Genomic DNA, 19907 nt, shown 5'->3' with positions numbered 1-19907 from the left:
TCCTACGTCCTATAACCATGTAGCCAAATGATTACCGTAGTCTGGGGAATAAAAGTGGGATGCAAAGGTGATTAACTGCACTGTAGACCATGTGCATATCCTGCAGTACCTTGGCAACTGAAACTGAAACAGAAAACAGTAGTTGCATTATCCTATCCTTTTCTTTGTTATTTTCTCCACAACCTACCCTGTGTGCTGGTCTTGCACTGAAATTGATTCTCTTTCTTTTTACTAACAGAACCTGGGAGCTTAGATGACTTGTTTGCTCAGCAAGACCATATTTCTAAGTGACTGTGAAGCAAAGGATTTTCCCGTTTAAGAGTTCCTAAATTTGACATTTGCATTGGAGTCCAAGAGTCTCAATCTCTTATTTAGTTTCTTGAAATTTTACAATTATATTTGGGAAACATGTTATGTCCTTTCAATTACTTGTTTATTTTTTCACATATCATCATTATCATTAGTACTGTAATCATCATCATCTTTTCCTTGTTCATGTCACTGACTAATATTTTTCTAAGAAAAAACTGGAATGAGCAAATACAAATGCTAAAGATACTATTAATTTTTCAAGAGTCCTAGTTAACATCAAGCTTCAGGTTAGAAAAGATTAGATATCACAGTTGGAGCATGTTATACAGGCTCTACATCTGAATGACTGTTCTGCTCTACAGAATCTAGAAAAGAGAAGATGAATAGCAAACAAAAAATAAAAAAAAATAGGAATCATCTAAGTGCAGGGGAGGGCAAAATATGGCCCACGGGCCACATCTGGCCCTCCAGGCCATTACATCCAGCCCGCGGGGCCCCTAAAAAGTTTAGAAAATTAATATTATTCTGCCTCTAGCTGCCTGTCAAAGATGATAGGAGCCAGGAGCAGTCAGACCCAGGGGATGCCGCTGCAGGACCAAGTAGGTACAGAAGCAAGGCCTGCACGGCCCCGCCCCCCGCCCCACAGCAGGAAGCCACGTGCCGAAAATGGGTTCTGGGACTGTGGGGCTGTTCCTGCCTCCCTGCACTGGAGGGAAATTCAGATATGAAGGGGGAGAGGGAGGAGGCAGGAAAGGACCGCAGGCAATCACCCCAGTCCTCAGGGTTGGGCCGCACTGGCTGCTGCGGTCCCAGCACCGTAGCCAGAAATCACATGGTGCCTGAGAGGCTAGCCGGGCTGGGAAGGAGGGGTGGAAAGGAACAGTGGTAGCCATGGGCAGGGTAGTGGTGAAAGTGGCAGTAGGTTGGAGAAGGGGGAGCGAGCAGGCATATAGAGCTCAGTGACAGCTGGGTGGGAGTGCAGGGCACATGCCAGTGCGCCAGGGCCAGGGCCAGCAGGGGCCCAGAGCAGGGCAGCAGGAGCACAGGGCCAGGCTGGCAGGGGCTCTGGAGCAAGACTGACTCTCCTCTCTCCTTGCTGGCACAGCCTGGCCTGGCTCCATAGAGCCCTGCTGGCCTCCGCCCTGTGCTCCCGCTGCCCCGCTCTGGACTCTGCTGGTGCTGGCCCCGGTGTGGGTCCTGTGCTCCGGCCCAGATGTCGCTGCACTCCACACGCAGTCACTGCCCTCTACCTGTCAAAGCCATTTGCCTGCCGCTGCCACCGCTCCCTTCTAGCACACCCACCAGCTGCTCTGGCACCGTGCGTTTCCCAGCTGCAGCACCAGGTCACAGGACGCAACAGCAGCTGGCCCAGCCCCTGCGATTCTCAGCTGGCTCCATTTAATATCGGCCAGGCCTGTCCAGCTCTTGCTGAGTCTTGCAGTCTCAGCCATGCAGCTGGGACATGGTGCTGGAGCAGCAAGCTGTGGGGCGGGGAACGGGGAAGAGGCAGAAGGGCAGTGGTGGCAGACAGGGGAAGTGGCTGCAACTGGAAGCATGGGGCCATGCCAGTGCCTCGGGGACAGGAGCAGCAGAAGCATGGAACCTGGGCTGGCAGGAGCGCTGCAGGGGGCTTTGCCTGCCACAGGGAGGCTGTGGGCAAATCCTCCTCCTCCACACATGCCACAACCCTCCCCAGCCACCCTCCCCCCACACACTCACAGCCCCCCACAAACCTCATACCCACACCCCTCCACAATATACAAGAGTAAGGCTTCATTTTAAGCTATTGTGCAATCACCTCTATGTACACTACATAAACACATGTAAATCAGGACAAAAATGTTTTTTGACATCAAACTAATGAATGTTGTAGTAAATGTTTGATTTTTACAAAACAATTTAGTCTTTTTCTGGTTCCGAGATGGCAAAACCTTGCTGAAAGGAGTACTTCGGGGGGGGAGCCGGGAAGGGGCAAGATTTCTGGTGGCAAAGGTCAGGAGCTAGGGGTGGGACTTCAGGTCCCAAAATTTCGAGCAGGGGGAGGCACCTGTCAAGGAGCAGGGCTACCCTTGCAGCCCTTGATGGCTTGCCAAAACTCAGTAAGTGGACCTTTGCCTGAAATAATTGCCTGCCCCATAGCTAGTGAATTAGAATAGCTTTATATGGTTCAAGCTGTCTTTTCTGACTGGTGATTAGCACACCATGTTCCCTTCCTCAGTTGTATGGATTGCTCCTTTTTCCCCCAAAGATAAACAAAATAATATATATCTTCCTAAAGAGGTGATCTGTTAACTCTAGTAAGCCATGAGATTCATACCAATAACTTAAATGATAAACAGCATGCATCTACGAGTATTTGCATGTCTAACAATCTGCAACACTGCACTTCAAAATTAAAGCATATTTATTTAATTAAATAAATATCAAAGCTTTCTAAATTAGAAAAGCATTGGTGGTGAATTTCTTTTACTGACAAACTTCAAGATATTTTTCTTGTTACAGTGGAAACAAAATTATAAATGGTAGAAATGATTTTTCTTAAGAATTGAGCTAATTTACTGGTAAGAAATGAATTTAGACATATCACTTCTGTTAATGTTATTGTTTTCTGATTAAATCCTTGCTGCTAACATTGATTAAGAATGTTGGCATAGCTTAGTCTTTAGAAAACAAAAATCAGAATGCAGTCCATTTTAGATTAAGTAAGTATTCAAGAAGCTAAACATTCAAGTTTTGTTGAGAAATATCAGCGATATAATCTCATTAGTCTTATAAGAAAATAACAGATGAATTAGTACAAATTTTAACAGAACTGGGTGTGCCAACTAGTCATCTTGAGTTGTGCAAGCTTGCTCAGTGTGTCCAAAAACAGTACTACTTCCAGCTCCTTAGAACCAATTCATTTTGGTCCCTCTCCTTCAGGTTCCTGCAGCATTGGGTGGTGGAAGTACTAATTCATGGTTGGATACGTAATATGTGTAGTTGTTTTTATATAATGACCATGATGTCCATTGAATTATTCAAAATACATACTGGTTTATATACTGGCATTTGATAATTTATATAGTTGAGATTTTTAATAGACTTTCCAAGTATCAAAACAAGAAAAGGTTTAAGACTGTATGCAATGTACCTTATAAAACAAAAGTCTCATACACTTAAAGGGGCTTCAGGGGTGTTGTGAGATTATGCTGGAAGAAAGTAATGAAATGCTACACTGCCAATGCTTTTCAATATGGACTAGTAAACCAACAATGCACTGATCCAGTTCAGGATACAACAGAGACAAGATGTCTTTTGAGGACCTGTAATATCAATAATACTGATAGTGCCTTGCTACATATGTGGACTTTTGTATATGTAGACAACAGATATGCTGCATACCTTAAACATGTTTATTTATTAAGCCTGTGCAAAACGGCTAGTATTCACTTTGGATTTGGATTTGGACGATTCGGGGGCCAGCGATTCGATTCAGTGATTCAAATCAGTGTCCAAAATCGATTCAGCTGAATCTGGTTCAGAGATTCAGTTGCTGTCAAATCTCCAAATTGGCCCCATCCCCTGCCCACTTTCCCAGCCCTGTCAATGGCTGCCCCGCCCGGCCCCAGCTCCCGGCTCTTTGAAAAAAAAAAGCCCGGCACTCATGGTCTGCTGCCAGGTGGGGGGGCGATCCCTGCTGCCCCACGCTGCGTGGAGGGCTTTGTCATGAGCCCCCATCCCCCACCCGCTCTCATGGCCCCAGCTCCAAACTCTTGGAAAAAAAAAAGCAAAAGCCCTGACTCACCAGCTCCTGCTAGGCAGGGAGGCCATCCCTGCTGCTCCCAACTGCCCTGCACTGTGTGGGGGCTCTGCCACAAGCCCCCAGAAGCCCTGAGGCCACTGCAACAGCCAGTGACTTTAAAAAAAAAAAGCCCGTAAAGAACCAGGACCTGGGGTCAGGCTCTCCCAGCGTTGCTGGGAGAGCAGACAGGGGTCAGGGGGCTTGTGACAGAGCCCCCCACACAGTGTGGGGCAGTGGGGGGCAGCAGGGATTGCCCAACCCCCAGCTGGCAGCAGCCAGTGAGTAGGGGCTTTTTTTAAAGAGCTGGGAACTGGGGACAGGCAGGGAAGCTATGGGGGAAGGGGGGGCTGGGGGGGCACGCAGGGGGAGCGGGGCGGGGCAGGGCTAGGGGATGGGGCCTGGAAGAGGTCCCCCCACCATGGTCCCCTGCAATCTCCTCCAGTCCCCCCTCCCCCACCCCCTACTAACCAGCATGGAGTCCGGGTCCAGCTACCTGTGGTAGCACGCGAGAACTGCCTGAATCTCCAAAGCTCTCCGAATCTATTCGGAGAGCTTTGAATTGATTTGGATCTTTAAATTGGTCTCCTGATTCAATTCAACTTTGGAGATTCAGCCACTGAATCGGGACGAATCTCCTCCAAATCGAATCAGCACTCAAAGCTTCACACAGCCCTATTATTTATACTCTAGTATAGAGAAGGCTGGCAAAGTGAAACTGAAAACGTACAACTAGTAAAGAGAAAAGACAACTGTTAAACAATCTAGCAAACCCTAGGGTCAGTGAAAAATATAAAATGTCTCCCCTGCCTTTACAAAACTCAGTTCTGAGACCCACAATAGCAGTCAGTACAATTCACAACAGGATATATACCATAAGGAGACACCATACTGAAATCCTAGAGGGAGCGGAAGAAAAGATCAGCATAGTGATATATAAACACCTACTCTGAACACCTTTAAGAAACACTTGGATGCCTATATTGCTAGGATCCTATGACCCCAGCTGACTTCCTGTCCTACTGTATACTCTTCTTAAAAACAATGGGCCAAATTCATCAGTGCTAAGAATGATACTTCCCTGCCTTAGCTCATCTCGTTAGCTGCATTTTCTTTTACTCTCCCTGATACAAGTAAGGATTTCTTAGGGTCATATTTTTTATTGGACCACCTAGTGGTTAGCATAGTTAGGCAAGCTTTTGAATGCAAAACATTCTTCCATTCAAAAGCTTGTTTAACTCTTACCCTAACTAAATAGTTGGTTCAATAAAAGATATCATCGCCCTATGAAATCCTTTCTTCTCATATAATTGCTGGACCAATATGGCTACAACACTCTTATACTACTAAATAAATCACTCTTGTTTCACACACCCATTAAATGACAAAACAGGACAAGTTACACCAGGGGCGGGCAATTATTTTGGGTGGAGGTCCGCTTACTGAGTTTTGCCAAGCCATTGAGGGCCGCATGACAGGCAGCCAGGGGAAGATAAATATTAATTTTCTAAATTTTGTGGGGCCCTGTGGGCCAGATAGAATGGCCTGGCGGGATGCATCCAGCCCACGGGCCGCATTTTGCCCACCTCTGAATGGCACCATTTTATTATTAGCAGCTATTTCTGACTAGTTCATCTAAATATTATTTATACTACTATTTTCATCTCTGCTGAATTTGGCTCAGACTTCCATGTGAGTGATAGCTGATTGTACTGAGGATTAATATGCTCCCCTGGGTCTAATACACAGGCAATGACTAGAAATCCTACAAGAGCTGAATTAATGCATTTTGATCCCTTCAAGTTGAAACACTGCATCACATCTTTGAGTATCATTTTGTTTTGTCCTTTCTGACCCTGTCCACGTGTTGGTTTTCCACATATTTCTCACCAATGCCATCACTAGGTGTTAGTAATAATGGAATTGTTAGTGTACCCAGAGTCTAACACTTTAACCAATGGGCCATGTAAGGCTGGCTCAGAATGTATATTTTAGAATAAGCATACTTACTTGCAACATCTGACCCTGCTCCAGTTTCACTGACTCCCAAACAAGCCACGACATCACCAGCTATACTTGGTACAAGGAACTCTTGTTTCAGCTCTTTAGAACCAAATCTGCAATGAAAGAATGGGAACACAGGATATTAAAAGCTTATGGAGAAATGCCTTTAAATGTAATATCTATTCTGCTTTTGTAAAATCCACTGCCCCTACTTAATTCCCCAATAATTTCTACGTGGGAGGAATGCACAGAGTAAAATCCATCCTCCAGCATAGGGTTGGGGCAGAGAACTTTTAAGATCATATTCACAGATTCATAGACATTCAGACTGGAAGGGACCCCACAGGATCATCGAGTTCAGCCCCCTACCCCAGGGGCAGGAAGTCAGCAGGGATCATAGGATCCCAGCAAGATAAGCATCCAAATGTGTCTTGAAGGCATTCAAAGTGGGTGCTTGAACCACCTCCAGTGGCAGTCCTCATAGCCTCGGGCAGTAAAGAAGTTCTTCCTTATATCCCAGTCTCTGAAAGGAAATAGCACTCATAACACACTGGGAGACAGATATTTAAAAACATACTTCTAAAAATGCAGTCCTTTAATGTCTGCTATGTTGGTGGCTACCAGTTCTGTGTGACTTCTCCTCAGCCTTCTGTGCCAGTTAAAAATAGATCAGCAATCCTCACACAATCTTCAGTAGCTTTGTACAGACTCTATGCTAGGGTTAAGTGATGTGAAGAGAGTCTTGTGCTGGACTCCTGCACAATGAACTATTTTCACCCTCCATGAACATCAACCCCATAGATATTCTATATGGTATACCTTGTTTTTATATTATAAAAGGTAATAGCTCCCTCCCACCTATGCTTTTCTCCCAATCTCACAATAAAAAGAAACAAACAAAACTATTAACGGTATTTTCAGAGCAAAGCAATTCATATTTTTAAGCTTTAAAAATATATAAATACTTGATTACTGTTGATTTTTTCCCAATACACAGCATCCACAAAACAAATTCAACAACTCTACTATATCATATGATTTAAAAGAAAATTCTGCTAACTTGCAAAAAGTAAGAGTACATTTTAAAGTAATTCGTTTTATGAAGTGGTTGACATGTTTCCCAGCATTAAAGCATGGATTTATAAACACACACACACACACACACACACACTAAATCCTGAAAACATTATTTAGTTACTCAGACAAAACTCCCATTGTGTTGACTATGTTAAAGCACATGCTATTCAAATGATCCCACATGAACAACTGATCTATCTTCATCATTATTTACAAACCTACTAACATCTTACCCATCTGCATACTTACTGGAGATGATGTTGTATTTTATTTTCCTGTGCTTGCACAGTACTCTGCCTAGATTAGATAGCCCAGTTGAAAAGCAGGGTATCTTATCTCAAGTGGAAAACAGTATTAACTATACTGCTTTGAGTACCTGAGTTAATTTAGATACTTTTACCTAGCACTAGAAGGATATCTAAACTTGCCGAAAACTCTAAGCAGTGGTAAACCTGACACCCTTCCTGGTAAACTTGCCCCATGTTTAATTACCTAACTGCCAGGACATTTAATCTTATTTCAAGATTGTATTTGTTTAACATTCTGTTTCATTATTTAGATTTTATTAAGCCGTGGTCTGGAAGACTGAAAAGTCCCCTCAATCTCTAAAATATCTTATAGTCACCTCTCAGCCTTATCTACAATAAGTTGAATAGACTGTCTGAGTGTTCTTCATGTCATGCTTTCCATGATTTTGCCCAGAACTGGTATCAGGCTAAATATAGCCTAGTTACCTGAGCCAGCCCATTTACAGTTTTTTAAATAGTGGTACACTAATTTTAAGGAAGCAATGACATTTTACATTAGCTAAGAATCTGAATGATCCTCCACATCTGCAAATGGAGTAGAAAAAGCAGGACAACATAATTGGCATGAACTGACTGGTCTGACCGCTCACGAAAGTTCCTTGCCAAGATACAGGACCTCCACCTAACCCATGAGGTGCACAGTCCCACCAGGGGGAATGCCCTGCTGGACCTGGTCCTGCCCACAGGTGATGACCTGGTGAGGGGACTCCAGGTTCTTGACCCCCTGGGTGACAGTGATCATCACCTACTGGAATTCACCATCCAGCGCAGTGCGTCAAGGGCCTGTAGCAAGGCAGTAGCCCTTGACTTCAAGAGGGCCAACTTCAATGAGTCGAGGAGCTTGGTAGGAGGGGCACTGGGGTCCTGGAGGGTAGGGGAACTGGGTGTCCAAGATGAGTGGTTGGTCCTTAAGGAGACGATCCTCTGAGCACAAGGGGCAATAGTCCCAATGAGAATCAAAGGGGGCAAGAGTGCTCAAAAGCCCCCCTGGCTCGCCAAAGTCATTCAGGAACACCTGAAAGCCAGAAAGGAGGTGTCCACCCAGTGGAAGGGAGGGACTATCACCAAAGGGGAGTATACCTCCATCACTCGGGTCTGTAGCAGGGCTGTTAGGAAAGCTAAAGGCAGATACGGAACTAGGGCTTGCATCAAGGATCAAGGACAGCAAAAAGTCCTTTTATAAATACACAGGGAGTATGAAGAAGGCACCAGGTAATGTGGGGCCCCTGCATGATACGCTTGGCAATCTGGTGGTTGTACCAGAGGAAAAGGCAGACCTTTTTAACAAATTCTTTGCCTCCATTTTTTTTTTGTGCAGGGACCGGGACATCTCCCCCACTGGGATTCAGGATGGACTCAGGAGAGACTTCGCCAGGCCTAGGGTCAGGGAGGACCAAGTTAGGGAACTTCTGGAGGGGTTAGATGTGTTCAAATCAGCAGGTCCAGATGCTCTCCACCCCAAGGCGCTGAGGGAATTGGCAGGGGTCATCGTGGGCCGCCTGGCACAGCTTTACGAGCACTCGTGGTGCTCTGGCCAGGTGCCAGAAGACTGGAAGAAGGCCAATGTGGTCCCAATTTTCAAAAAAGGGAGGAGGGAGGACCCGGGCAACTATAGGCTTGTTAGTCTTACTTCGATCCTGGGGAAGTTCTTTGAGAAAATTATCCAGGAACACATCTGTGAAGGACCAGCAAGGGGGATGATGCTCAGGGGCAACCAGCATGGGTTCATTAGGGACAGGTCCTGTCAAACCAACCTGACTGCCTTCTACGATCAGGTCACAAAATCACTGGATGCAGGTGTTGCAGTGGATGTAGTCTTTCTGGACTTCAGGAAGGCCTCTGACATTGTCTCCCACCCCATTCTCATTAGAAAGCTAAGCAACTGTGGCACTGATGCCTACACAGTCAGATGGATCACAAATTGGCTGAGGGGCCGCACCCAGAGAGTGGTGGTGGATGGGTCATATTTGACCTGGAGGGATGTGGGCAGGCAAGTCCCCCAGGGCTTGGTCCTCGAGCCCGTACTGCTCAATTTCTTTATTAGTGATTTGGATGAGGGGGTGAAAAGCACCCTGTTCAAATTTTCTGACGACACTAAGATTTGGAGCGAGGTGGGCATGCTAGAAGGGTGGGACAGGATACAACTGGACCTGGACAAGTTACAGGGGTGGGCGAATGAGAATAGGATGGGATTCAATACTGACAAGTGCAGGGTACTGCAGTTGGGCAGTAAGAACCAGCAGCATACCTATATGCTGGGGAACGCCCTTCTCATAAGCACAGTGACAGAAAGGGATCTTGGAATCAATATTCCAAAATGAACATGGACGCCAATGTGAGGATGTGGTCAGTAAAGCTAACCACGCCTTGTCATGCATCTACAGATGCATCACGAGCAGGGCCAACGAGGTGATCCTCCCTCTGTATGCCACACTGGTCAGGCCACAGTTGGAGTATCGCGTCCAGTTCTGGGCACCACACTTTAGGAGGGATATGGCCAGCATCGAGAGGGTCCACTCGCATGATCTGGGGACAGCAGGGCAGACCCTACGAGGAGAGGCTATGGGACCTGAACCTGTTCAGCCTTCGAAAGAGAAGGCTGTGAGGGGACCATCTATAAACTTACCAGGGGGGACCAGCGGGGAATGGGAGAGACCCTGTTCCCCCAAGCACCTCCCGGAGTAACAAGGAATAATGGCCATAAGTTGTTTGAGAGTAGGTTCAGGCTGGACATCAGCAGGCACTACTTCACAGTCAGTGCGGCTAGGATCTGGAACCAACTTCCAAGGGAAGTGGTGCTGGCTCATACCTTAGGGGTCTTTAAGAGGAGGCTTGATAATTACCTGGCTGGGGTCATATGAGGTCAAACCTACCAGGGGTCATATGAGCCCAGTATTCATTCCTGCCCAGGGCAGGGGGTCAGACTTGATGATCTACTTAGGTCCCTTCTGACCCTACATCTATGAAACTATGACTGCTAACTGTGACCTTTCACTGTTAACACATGTAGAAGCTGAAATTCAGGAACCTTGTTCCCATTGATAAAAAGCACAGACAAGAGCCCTAATGAAATACAGAAGGCAGGTTTTGGGTTTTTGCTTTCTCTCATATTGGGACAGGTTCTTCTGGTCTTTTGCACAAAAAGAACTCTGTGAAGACTCAAATAATCTCTTCTTGGTAAAATGTAATCAATTGTAGCCTGTTTGTCCTGCACTAACCAACCAGAAAGTAGAAGTACTTACTGGATGTGAGGCAGATGGAACTATGTTTTCATATAATTGCCAATATTGTTTTCACTTGCTTATAAATTTGTCAAGCTTTGACTCTTTGGGCTGAAGTTTTCTATTTAAGGAACTCTCTTTGAATAATTAGTTTTCTGGGGGAAGGTTTTGGCCAAAACAATTCAGCTGTTTCCAAGAATGAGTATGGGAAATATATTATCCCACTAAAAATGTTGCAACCTTTTCATTAAGCAGCTGTAACAGGCCCTTGCTTTGAAAGTGGGACTTACAAGGCAAAAGGTGCCCCACACAGCATGTGCTTTTGCTGTTCTTGTGAAAATCTCCCCTAAATTGGTCAAGTCTTAAGCTTAGAAAAACAGCATGTACCTCCTCAAGTAGAAATTTCTTAGAGCGGTGATTCTCAGTAAAGGTGCTGTGGGGTGTCACTCAATATTAGCACAATTAGATCTACAAACATCTCATATAAGAATGGGTGGGTGAGAGGATCACAAGCCCTGGGAAATGCTTAAGTCAGTGGGGAGGGGGGAACCAAAATAGACTGGGGGACACCTCACTTTCTTGAGCCCCCTGCTTCTCCTCCGGCAACTTTCTAGCTTTAGTTCCAGAAGGAGAGCACCATAGAAGCATGTGTGAGTGAATGAAGGGCACTCTAGGAAATGTAGTTTTGGAGCAGCAGTGGAATTCAGGGCTAGTTGGAAATATTTCCCCATTTTTCTACTGCGAAAAACAGGTGGGTTTCATAAAGCCTTAGCAGGTGGGTGACAAAGCCTTAGCAGCAGCTGTGGCTTCAGAACACCACCCACTCCTGAACCCTTTCGAGTCAGAACCCTGCAAAATGGTATGGGGGCATGCAACTACCTACATATGATTTAGAGATGATAAACCCAGAAATTTCAAATATGAATCTGTAGTGTTAAAACCATTTCTGATCTGCTGTGGTCTTTCTGAGTTCTTTACAACACAGGAATTGCTCTACAATTTTCTGGAGTCAAAAAATGAGTGAAAGCTAAGCCCTAGCATTTTCTGAAGGGTGCCATCAGACTAAAAAGGTTGAGAATGACTATCCTAGAGTTTAACAGCTAAAATCACTAAAGACTTAGTCTTCACTGGGCATAATCCAGCTGCTTGCTGCTAATCCAGCACAGACCACAGAATCATAGAAAAGTATGGTTGGAAGGGACCTCAGGAGGTCATCTAGTCCAACACCCTAATCAAAGCAAGACTATCCTCAACTAGATCATTCTAGTCAAGGTTTGTCTAGCTGGTCTTAGAAACCTCCAAGGATGGAGAGTCCACAACCTCTCTGGGTAACCTGTTCCAGTGCTTTACTACCCTCCCAGTGACAAAGCTTTTCCTAATATGTAACCTAAACTTCCCTTCCTGCAACTTGAACCCATTGCTCCTTGGTCTGTCATCTGCCACCACTGAGAACAGTCTAGCTCCACCCTCTTTTGAACAACCCTTCAGGTAGTTCAAAGCTACTGTGAAAAAGGCTTACCTCCTGGAGCTGGGAGGTGGCAGGATGCTGCGTGAAGCAGAGCCGGCGAAAGTGAAACCACGGTGGGCAGAGCCGCCACGGACAAGATCAAAGAGAAAAAAAGCAGACAAACCGGAGGGAGCCGGGAACGGCTTCCGCGTTGGCTTGGATGCGTTTTATATAGGCATGCTGGGGCTGATTGGCCGCCCGGATGCCTGGAGCTAGGCTAAAAGGCCCAGCGGAACACCAATTGGGGGGACCAGAAGTAGAGTCCCCAGCGGAGCAGGAAGGGTGAGAGCCCACAAGTAATCCGCAGGTGGAGCGCTGGCGGACACCCCAGGAAGGGATCGCCCTAGGACTTCATAGACAGCCAAGATCGGAGGCGCCGTCTACAGAGCCAGTGTGAGCAGCCTCAACCTCCAACGAAGACTGGAGCCCGGTGGGACCCAGTGACACGGCAGGTCAGCCGCAGCTGACAGACAGTCAAATCCAAGCAGAGAAGAGGGGCAAGGCACCAGGGAATAGGGTGGTGGCCAAGCATGGACGCCACATAGACGGAGAGAGAGGGCCACTGGAGACGCTCACGAGAAAAGGCAGTGTCACTTGACTGCAGCTGTCAGACCTGGTGGGCTCGAGCACTGTGAAAACCCAGAACACCATCCTTGACGATGAATGGTTACATCACAGTAGGCAGTAGGTAGGGTGAAGGGGAGGCGGAGCCCCACGAAAGAGGAGCAAAGGGAGCGACCAAGGGGAAGCATCAGGGGAGGCAGGACCAGAACATTTTCCTCCCAATTAAAATAAACTGATCATCAAAGACGTGGCAGGAGAGGCCCCTGGTGCACCACTCCAAAGTCGCTCAGCGACCGGGCCATCCATCCCGAAAAAGCCATGGCAAGGCTCGAGCAGAAGTCACACGCATGATGTCCAGTGGAGAGACACAGGAGGTTACAGCTACTATTAAATCTCTGTCTTCCCCTCTCTAGACTAAATAAGCTCAGTTCCCTCAGAAGTCATGTCCCCCAATCTCCTAACTATTTGGACTGACCTCCACTGGATTCACTCCAATTTGGTCACATCCTTTCTGTATAGGGGGGCCCAAAACTGGGCATAGTACTTCAGATGGAGCCTCACCAGTGGTGAACACAGGAGGAATAATCACTTCCCTCAATCTGCTGGCAACAATCCTACTAATGCAGTCCAGTACACAATTAGCTTTCTTCACAACAGGGGTACACTGTTGGCTCATATTCAGCTTACTCAGCATATTCAGTAACGCCCCCGCAAGTCCTTTTCTGTAGAGCTGCTGCTTAGCCAGTTGGTTCCCAGCCTGTACCAGTGCATAGGATAGTTCCATCTTACGTGTAGGACTTTGTGCTTGTCCTTATTGAGCCTCATGAGATGATTTTTTTTTTGGTCCAATCCTCCAATTTGTCTACGTCTCTGAATCTTACCCCTATCCTTCAGCGTCTCTACTACTCCCCCCAGCTTGGTCTCATCTGCCAACTTGCTGAGGATGCACTCCATCTCATCTTCCAGGTGAAGATAATGAACAAAACCAGCTCCAGGACTCACTCCTGGGGCACTGCAGTTGATACTAGCTGCCATCTACACATCAAACCACTGATTACTACTCTGAATCTGATGACCCAGCCTGCTTTCTATCCACCTTATAGTCCATTCATCCCACCAACCCAAACTTCCTTAGCTTGCCTGCGAGAATGTTGTAGGAGACTGCATCAAAAGCCTTGCTGAAGACAAGGTGAATCAGGTCCACTGCTCTTCCCGCTTCCACAGAGCCAGTCATCTTCTCATATAAGGCAATCAGGTTGGTCAGGCATGACTTCTCCTAGATGAATCCATGCTGACTGTATCTGATCACCTCTTCTACCAATGGCTTAGAAATGGACTGTTTGAGGGCCTGCTCCATGATTCTTTTACGGACGGAGGTGAGGCTGACTGGTCCGTAGTTCCCCAGATGCTCCTTCTTTCCTTTCTTAAGGATGGGCACTATATTTGACCATTTTCAGTCATCCAGGACCTCTCCCAATCACGTGTTTTCAAAGATAATGGCCAGTGGCTTTGCAATCACATCAGCCAACTTCCTCGGCACCATCAGGTGCATCCCATTCAGCCCTATGGACCTATATGTATGCAGCTCTTCTAAACAGTCTTTCACCTGTTCTTTTCTCACAGTTGGCTGCTCACCTCCTCCCCAAACTGTGCTGCCAGGTGTAGTAGTCTGGGAGCCGATTTGTCTAGCCAGTCTTAAAAACCTCCAAGGATGGAGGGTCATAGATTGATAGATTGTAGGGGGCTGGAAGGGACCCTCACAAGATCATCAGGTCCAGCCCCCTTGCACTAGTCAGGAAAGACAACTGGGGTCAGATGACCCCAGCAAGTTGACCATCTAATCTCCTCTTGAAGATTTCCAGGGTAGGTGATTGCACCACCTCTGGAGGGAATTTATTTCACAGTCTGGACACCCTAACTGTAAAGAAGTTATTCCTAGTGTTAAGCCTGAATTGGTCTTCCAGGAGTTTGTGGCCATTACTCCTGGTTTTCCCCAAGGGTGCCCTGGTGAACAGTTGTTCGCCGAGCCCTTGATGTATTCCCCTGATGTAGCAGTAAGCTGTTACCAAGTCCCCTCTCAGCTTTCTCTTTTTTAGGTGGAAGAGGCCCAAGTCCCTCAGCCTTTCCTCATATGGCTTGCCTAGCAAGGCTCTGATTATACGGGTGGCTTTTCTCTGGACTCTCTCAAGCTTGTTGAAGTGTGGTGTCCAGAACTGGATGCAGTACTGCAGCTGAGGTCACCAATGCTGAGTAAAGTGGAAGAATCACATCCTTGGTTTTGCTTGAGAAGCATCAGTTGATGAACGCCAGAGTATTATTTGCTTGGCTGGCTACAGCATTGCACTGACGGCTCATGTCCACACTATGATCTATTACTACTCCTAGATCCCTTTTAGTCATGGTGCTAGCCTGTTTGGTGCCACCGAGCCTGTAAGTATGTTGGAGGCTGTTCATCCCCAGATGGAGCACTTTACATTTCTCAATGTTGAACTTCATCTGGTTCTGATCTGCCAGCCTATGTCCACCTGTATCTGCAGCCTATTTTCAAGTGTGACCACGCTCCCCCGTAACTTGGTGTCATCTGTGAACTTGGCCAGTGAGCTCTTCACTCCCTTATCCAAATCACTGATAATGATGTTGAAAAGCTCTGGACCAAGCACGGACCCCTGATGGACACCACTGGCCATTTCTCACCAGGATAACACAGATCTGTTCATTAGAACTCTCTGGGTCCTATCCTGCAGCCAGCTTCCTACCCACCTAACTGTTGAGCAGTTAAGTCTGCAATCCTCCAATTTTCCTGTGAGAACATCGTGGGATACCAAATCAAAGGCCTTTTGGAACTCTAGGTATACAATGTCGACCTCCTCTCTCTTATCCAGATGGTGAGTTACCTGGTCATAGAAGGGGATGAGATTGGTAAGACAAGACCTGCCTGCAATGAAGCCATGCTGGCTGTTGTTCAGAATCCTACCTTCTGCAAGTGTATTGCACATAGATTCCTTGATGAATTTTTCCAGGATTTTCTCTAATTGGCTTATAGTTGCTTGGGTCCTCTCTCCTCCCCTTCTTGAAGATGGGCATAACATTGGCCCTCTTCCAGTTTTCAGGGACCTGCCCCAAGTGCCATGAGTTTTCAAAGAGTTTCACCAGAGGTCCCGCGATGACTTCAGCCAGCTCCTTCAGCACTCTTGGATGAAGTTCATTCAGTCCTGCTAACTTATGTCTAACTTCCCTAACTGATCATGCACCAGCTCAAGTCAACAGTAAGAAGGCAGTCATTCCCACCATGTCCATTCTGAAACTTATCTAGTATGATTTTCCCCTTTGTCTGGTGAAATACTGAATTGCATAACCTCTCTGTTCCAGTGCTTTAGTACCCTTCTCATGACAGTTTTTCTTCATATCTAACTTAAACGTCCCTTGCTGCAGACCACTGCTCCTTGTTCTGTCATCTGCCACCACTGAGAACAGTCTTTTTCCATCCTCTTTATAACCACTGTTCTGGCAAATGAAGGCTGCTATTATATCCCCCTTCAGTCTTTTCTGTTGTCCCCATCACTCTCCAAAAACTTCCTGGATTGCATGTGCACTGCTATATTGCCCTCCCAGAAGGAGTGAGGGTGACTGAAGTTCCCCATGAGAATCAGGGCCTGTGAACGGGAAACTTCCGTTAGCTGTTTGAATAAAGCCTCAACCACCTTGTCTGGCAGTCTACAGCAGACCTCCACCACGATATTACCCTTGTTGCTCTCCCCTCTAACCCTAACCCAGGGACTTTTGAAAGGCCTATCTCCAGTTTCAAACTGGAGCTCTGAACAGTCATACAGCTCTTTTACATAAAACACAGCTCCTCTTCCTCTTCCCCCCTGCCTGTCCTTCCTGAACAGTTTATATACATCCATGACAGTACTCCAGCCATGAATAGTCTCTGTTATTCTAGTCATGTCATAGTTCTGAGACAGTGCGATGACTTCCACTTCTTCCTGCTTGTTTCCCAGGCTCCGTTCATGCATGTGCACTCCCCTACAGAGTAACTGAGGATGATCCAGGCAACCCTGCTTCCAGCATTTCCTAACTTTTGCAGGGTATATTTGGGAACCTTAATATTCTTTCAGCACAGGTTTCAGGGTTCCGCATGTGTGTTTATATATTATTATATAAAGTGAAAATAGAATAAGACTCTCTGTAGAAGTTGGGACATTTTATTTTTTAGTTCCCAGCATAATTCAGCGGTTCCTTATTGTGGCACACTAGTTATAGATGTAAGAATGGTTACAAGAATAGATATAAGAATGGTTACAAGAACAGATGTAAAAATGGTTACATAAAAACTATCGGTTCTCTCTCACCCCATAGTTTGCATTGATGACATTCTACAAACATTACTGTCAATACAGACATACAACTGAATACTATATTGAAAGATGCTACATAGGGTGAAAAAAATGAGAGTAGGATCTAAATCTATTAAAGTTCCTTGATCTGCTTCTTAGTTCTGTTTATGCGCAATCTCATTTACAAGCTGAAAGCTTCCTCAATTCATCTTAAATAGCAATAAATTTTCTTTCTGACAGATTAGATTGCTCCGTTGAATGAAAATATGTCTAATGCACATCACTATTCTGATTTAATAGAGCTGATGCTCATCCTCTTAAAGAAAAGCTGGTAGTATTCATTCTGGTTTCTCATACTCCAAGGGGGAAAAAAAGCTGTGCTCAAATGAATTAATTAAATTAGTAAGGAAGGAATGTTTCTAATTAGGATTGACACTTTATGACATACTGTTAGCTGGAAATTACAGTTTTGAGTATGAACAGCTGCAGGTAGTTCTTCATTCCCCAGTCAGCATTTGATTAAATCAAGCTTTCTTGTATTCAAACTCACACATTCGGACTGGTTAGTCAGATGATCCACTTTGACATAAATATCGAGTGTTCAGGGATAATGCTACATTCCTTATACAGATGGTCCCGCAATTATTGTGAGATCAAATATAATATGATGGAACACTGATAAACTCAAGCGGGTTGAATCACGATAATAAAGCACAGCTACTTTCAGTTACTTATTATCTAAAAAGCAAAAAGGAGAAAAATAGGCCTTGATGGGAGAGTCTTAGATATGCCTTCATTATTCCAAATATAAAGATCAAAATGATTTCAATAATTTTCATATTCATAGTCAAGGAGTTTAAAGATATATGAATTCCAGATTGCTTTTCTTATGTTGAATAGTAAGAAACTAAGCCTGGACATTTACAGCCCTTGCACAATGATGACCCGGTTCTGACTAAAGCTCCGAGGTGCTAATGTAGTAAATATAAACTACAATTTCATAAGTTTTTGAACTGCTATTCAGACCTATCAGTTCAGACTGGGATTGTTTGTTTTAAATTACCAAAAAACACTGTGAGGCAGGATCTGTTTAGCTATCTAGGCAGAGATTAGATTATTTCTACTTAGTGTTTTGTTTCAATTATTTCAGTATAATGAAGACTATCTTAATAATTACTCATCTACACTTGAAAGTTAATTTAGTTAAACTTTGAGGGATAAAATGCCTTGCAACCACACATTAAACTTTTTTTTAATAGTTAAAAAAACATTTGGCATTTTACTCTGCATTCCAAAATCCACTTTGGAAGTAATTTTCACAAAATTAGGACTCTGTTATTTCACAATAAAATGCTGACAAGCATATCATTTTTCAAACTCTTCCTTCTTCACCATTTCCCATAGCTGTCCCACTCAATTTGCTGACCACTTGACATCAGATTTTCACAAGAAATCCACCTAAAAATTGCCTCCCTGGTGTGGACACTACTGAGGGCACTTTTAGAGATGTCCTCAGCAGAAAGACTTCACTCTGAACAATCAGGATCTCTTTGATTTATAAAACTTTCAGACAGACCATGTAACACAGAGTGCTAGCCATCCAGAAGATCAAACTTTTAAACACTGTTTTATTCTCTCTACTATGCTGCCATGGTGAGCAGAAGTAGATGGGAACCTCTTTCTGCTTCTTCAACTTCTAACCCTCACCACCAACATGCTTAAAATGACAACTGTGCTTGAGAATTTCAGCTCCAAAAAAACATGTATTTCTCTGAAATATTTTATCCCATAGCCAGTAGCAAAGCATGCTGGGACTCCTTAAATTGCTTAAAGACTCCTGAGAGAGGGCACAGCAGATAGAAATCAATGCTAAAGAGATTTTTTACAATATATACTTGTTTTAATAGACTTCCCCCCGCCAAAAAAAAACCTTTTAAAAGCTGAATTTGAAATTATGACCTAGATTTCAAATTACTAAAATATATTCAAATAATTCTAAATAAATAAAAATAATATTCAAAAATTGTGTGTGTGTTGTTGAAGTCAAAGCACTTAATCAGGGCAAGCTATTGGCTAAACTCTGGGGAGTGGGGAAAGTCAACTCCAGTGGTATCCTCTTCCTCAGCAAATGTGCAGAATATGACTTGTGCTCATCATGCACACCATCTTCAGACAGAGTCAAAAATATAAGACCACTTGGAAAAATTCACACACCAATCACTGGCGCATTCTTGACTATATTATTGTCTGTGCCTGTGATTGTACGGATGCCCATATCACACGAGTCCTGAGAGGTGCAGATGACTGTTGGACAGACCACCATTTAGTCAGATCAATCATAGACATACAGCTTGCACTACCACACCATAAACAACCGAAAGGAATGTGGAGGAGATTTAACATCAAGGCACTCCAAAACCAAGATAGATGTAAAGGTCTTCAGGAATGTCTTACTGCGAGGCTCTCTGACCTACCTTATGACATCAAGGACATCCAGCCACATTATTCACAAGGCATGCACTGAATCAACTGGATACACCACTTACCTTCACCAAGATTGGTTTGTCAAGAACAATTAAGAAATCCAAACACCTATCCAACAGAAGAGAGCCGCATTCTGCAGCTGGCAAAGTGAACCCTCCAACCAGTAAAAATGAGAGGCTTTCCACGGGCACAAAGCAGTAATGCAGAGGAGCTACGGGACATCAAGAACCAGAGGTGGAAAGTGAAGGCCATGCAGATCTAGATCATTAGTAATCGACACGAAATGAGAAACTTCTTTCAAGCAATAAATGC

General features: G+C 45.0%; 1 protein-coding gene across 1 annotated transcript in view; it reads right to left on the bottom strand.

Annotated features, from left to right (window-relative positions):
- LOC102374153 (probable acyl-CoA dehydrogenase 6) overlaps positions 1-19907 on the bottom strand; it is a 160012-nt gene that overhangs the window by 45895 nt on the left and 94210 nt on the right. The window contains exon 4 of the mRNA XM_006025902.3: positions 6104-6210. Coding sequence (XP_006025964.1) covers positions 6104-6210 — 107 coding nt within the window. The remainder of the gene's footprint in view (positions 1-6103; positions 6211-19907) is intronic.

This window comes from Alligator sinensis, unplaced genomic scaffold, assembly GCF_000455745.1.
Source record: "Alligator sinensis unplaced genomic scaffold, ASM45574v1 scaffold436_1, whole genome shotgun sequence".
NCBI classification, from domain to species: domain Eukaryota; kingdom Metazoa; phylum Chordata; order Crocodylia; family Alligatoridae; genus Alligator; species Alligator sinensis.
The sequence above is the reverse complement of the archived record's forward strand: the minus strand, read 5'-3'. Positions and strand labels throughout refer to the sequence as shown.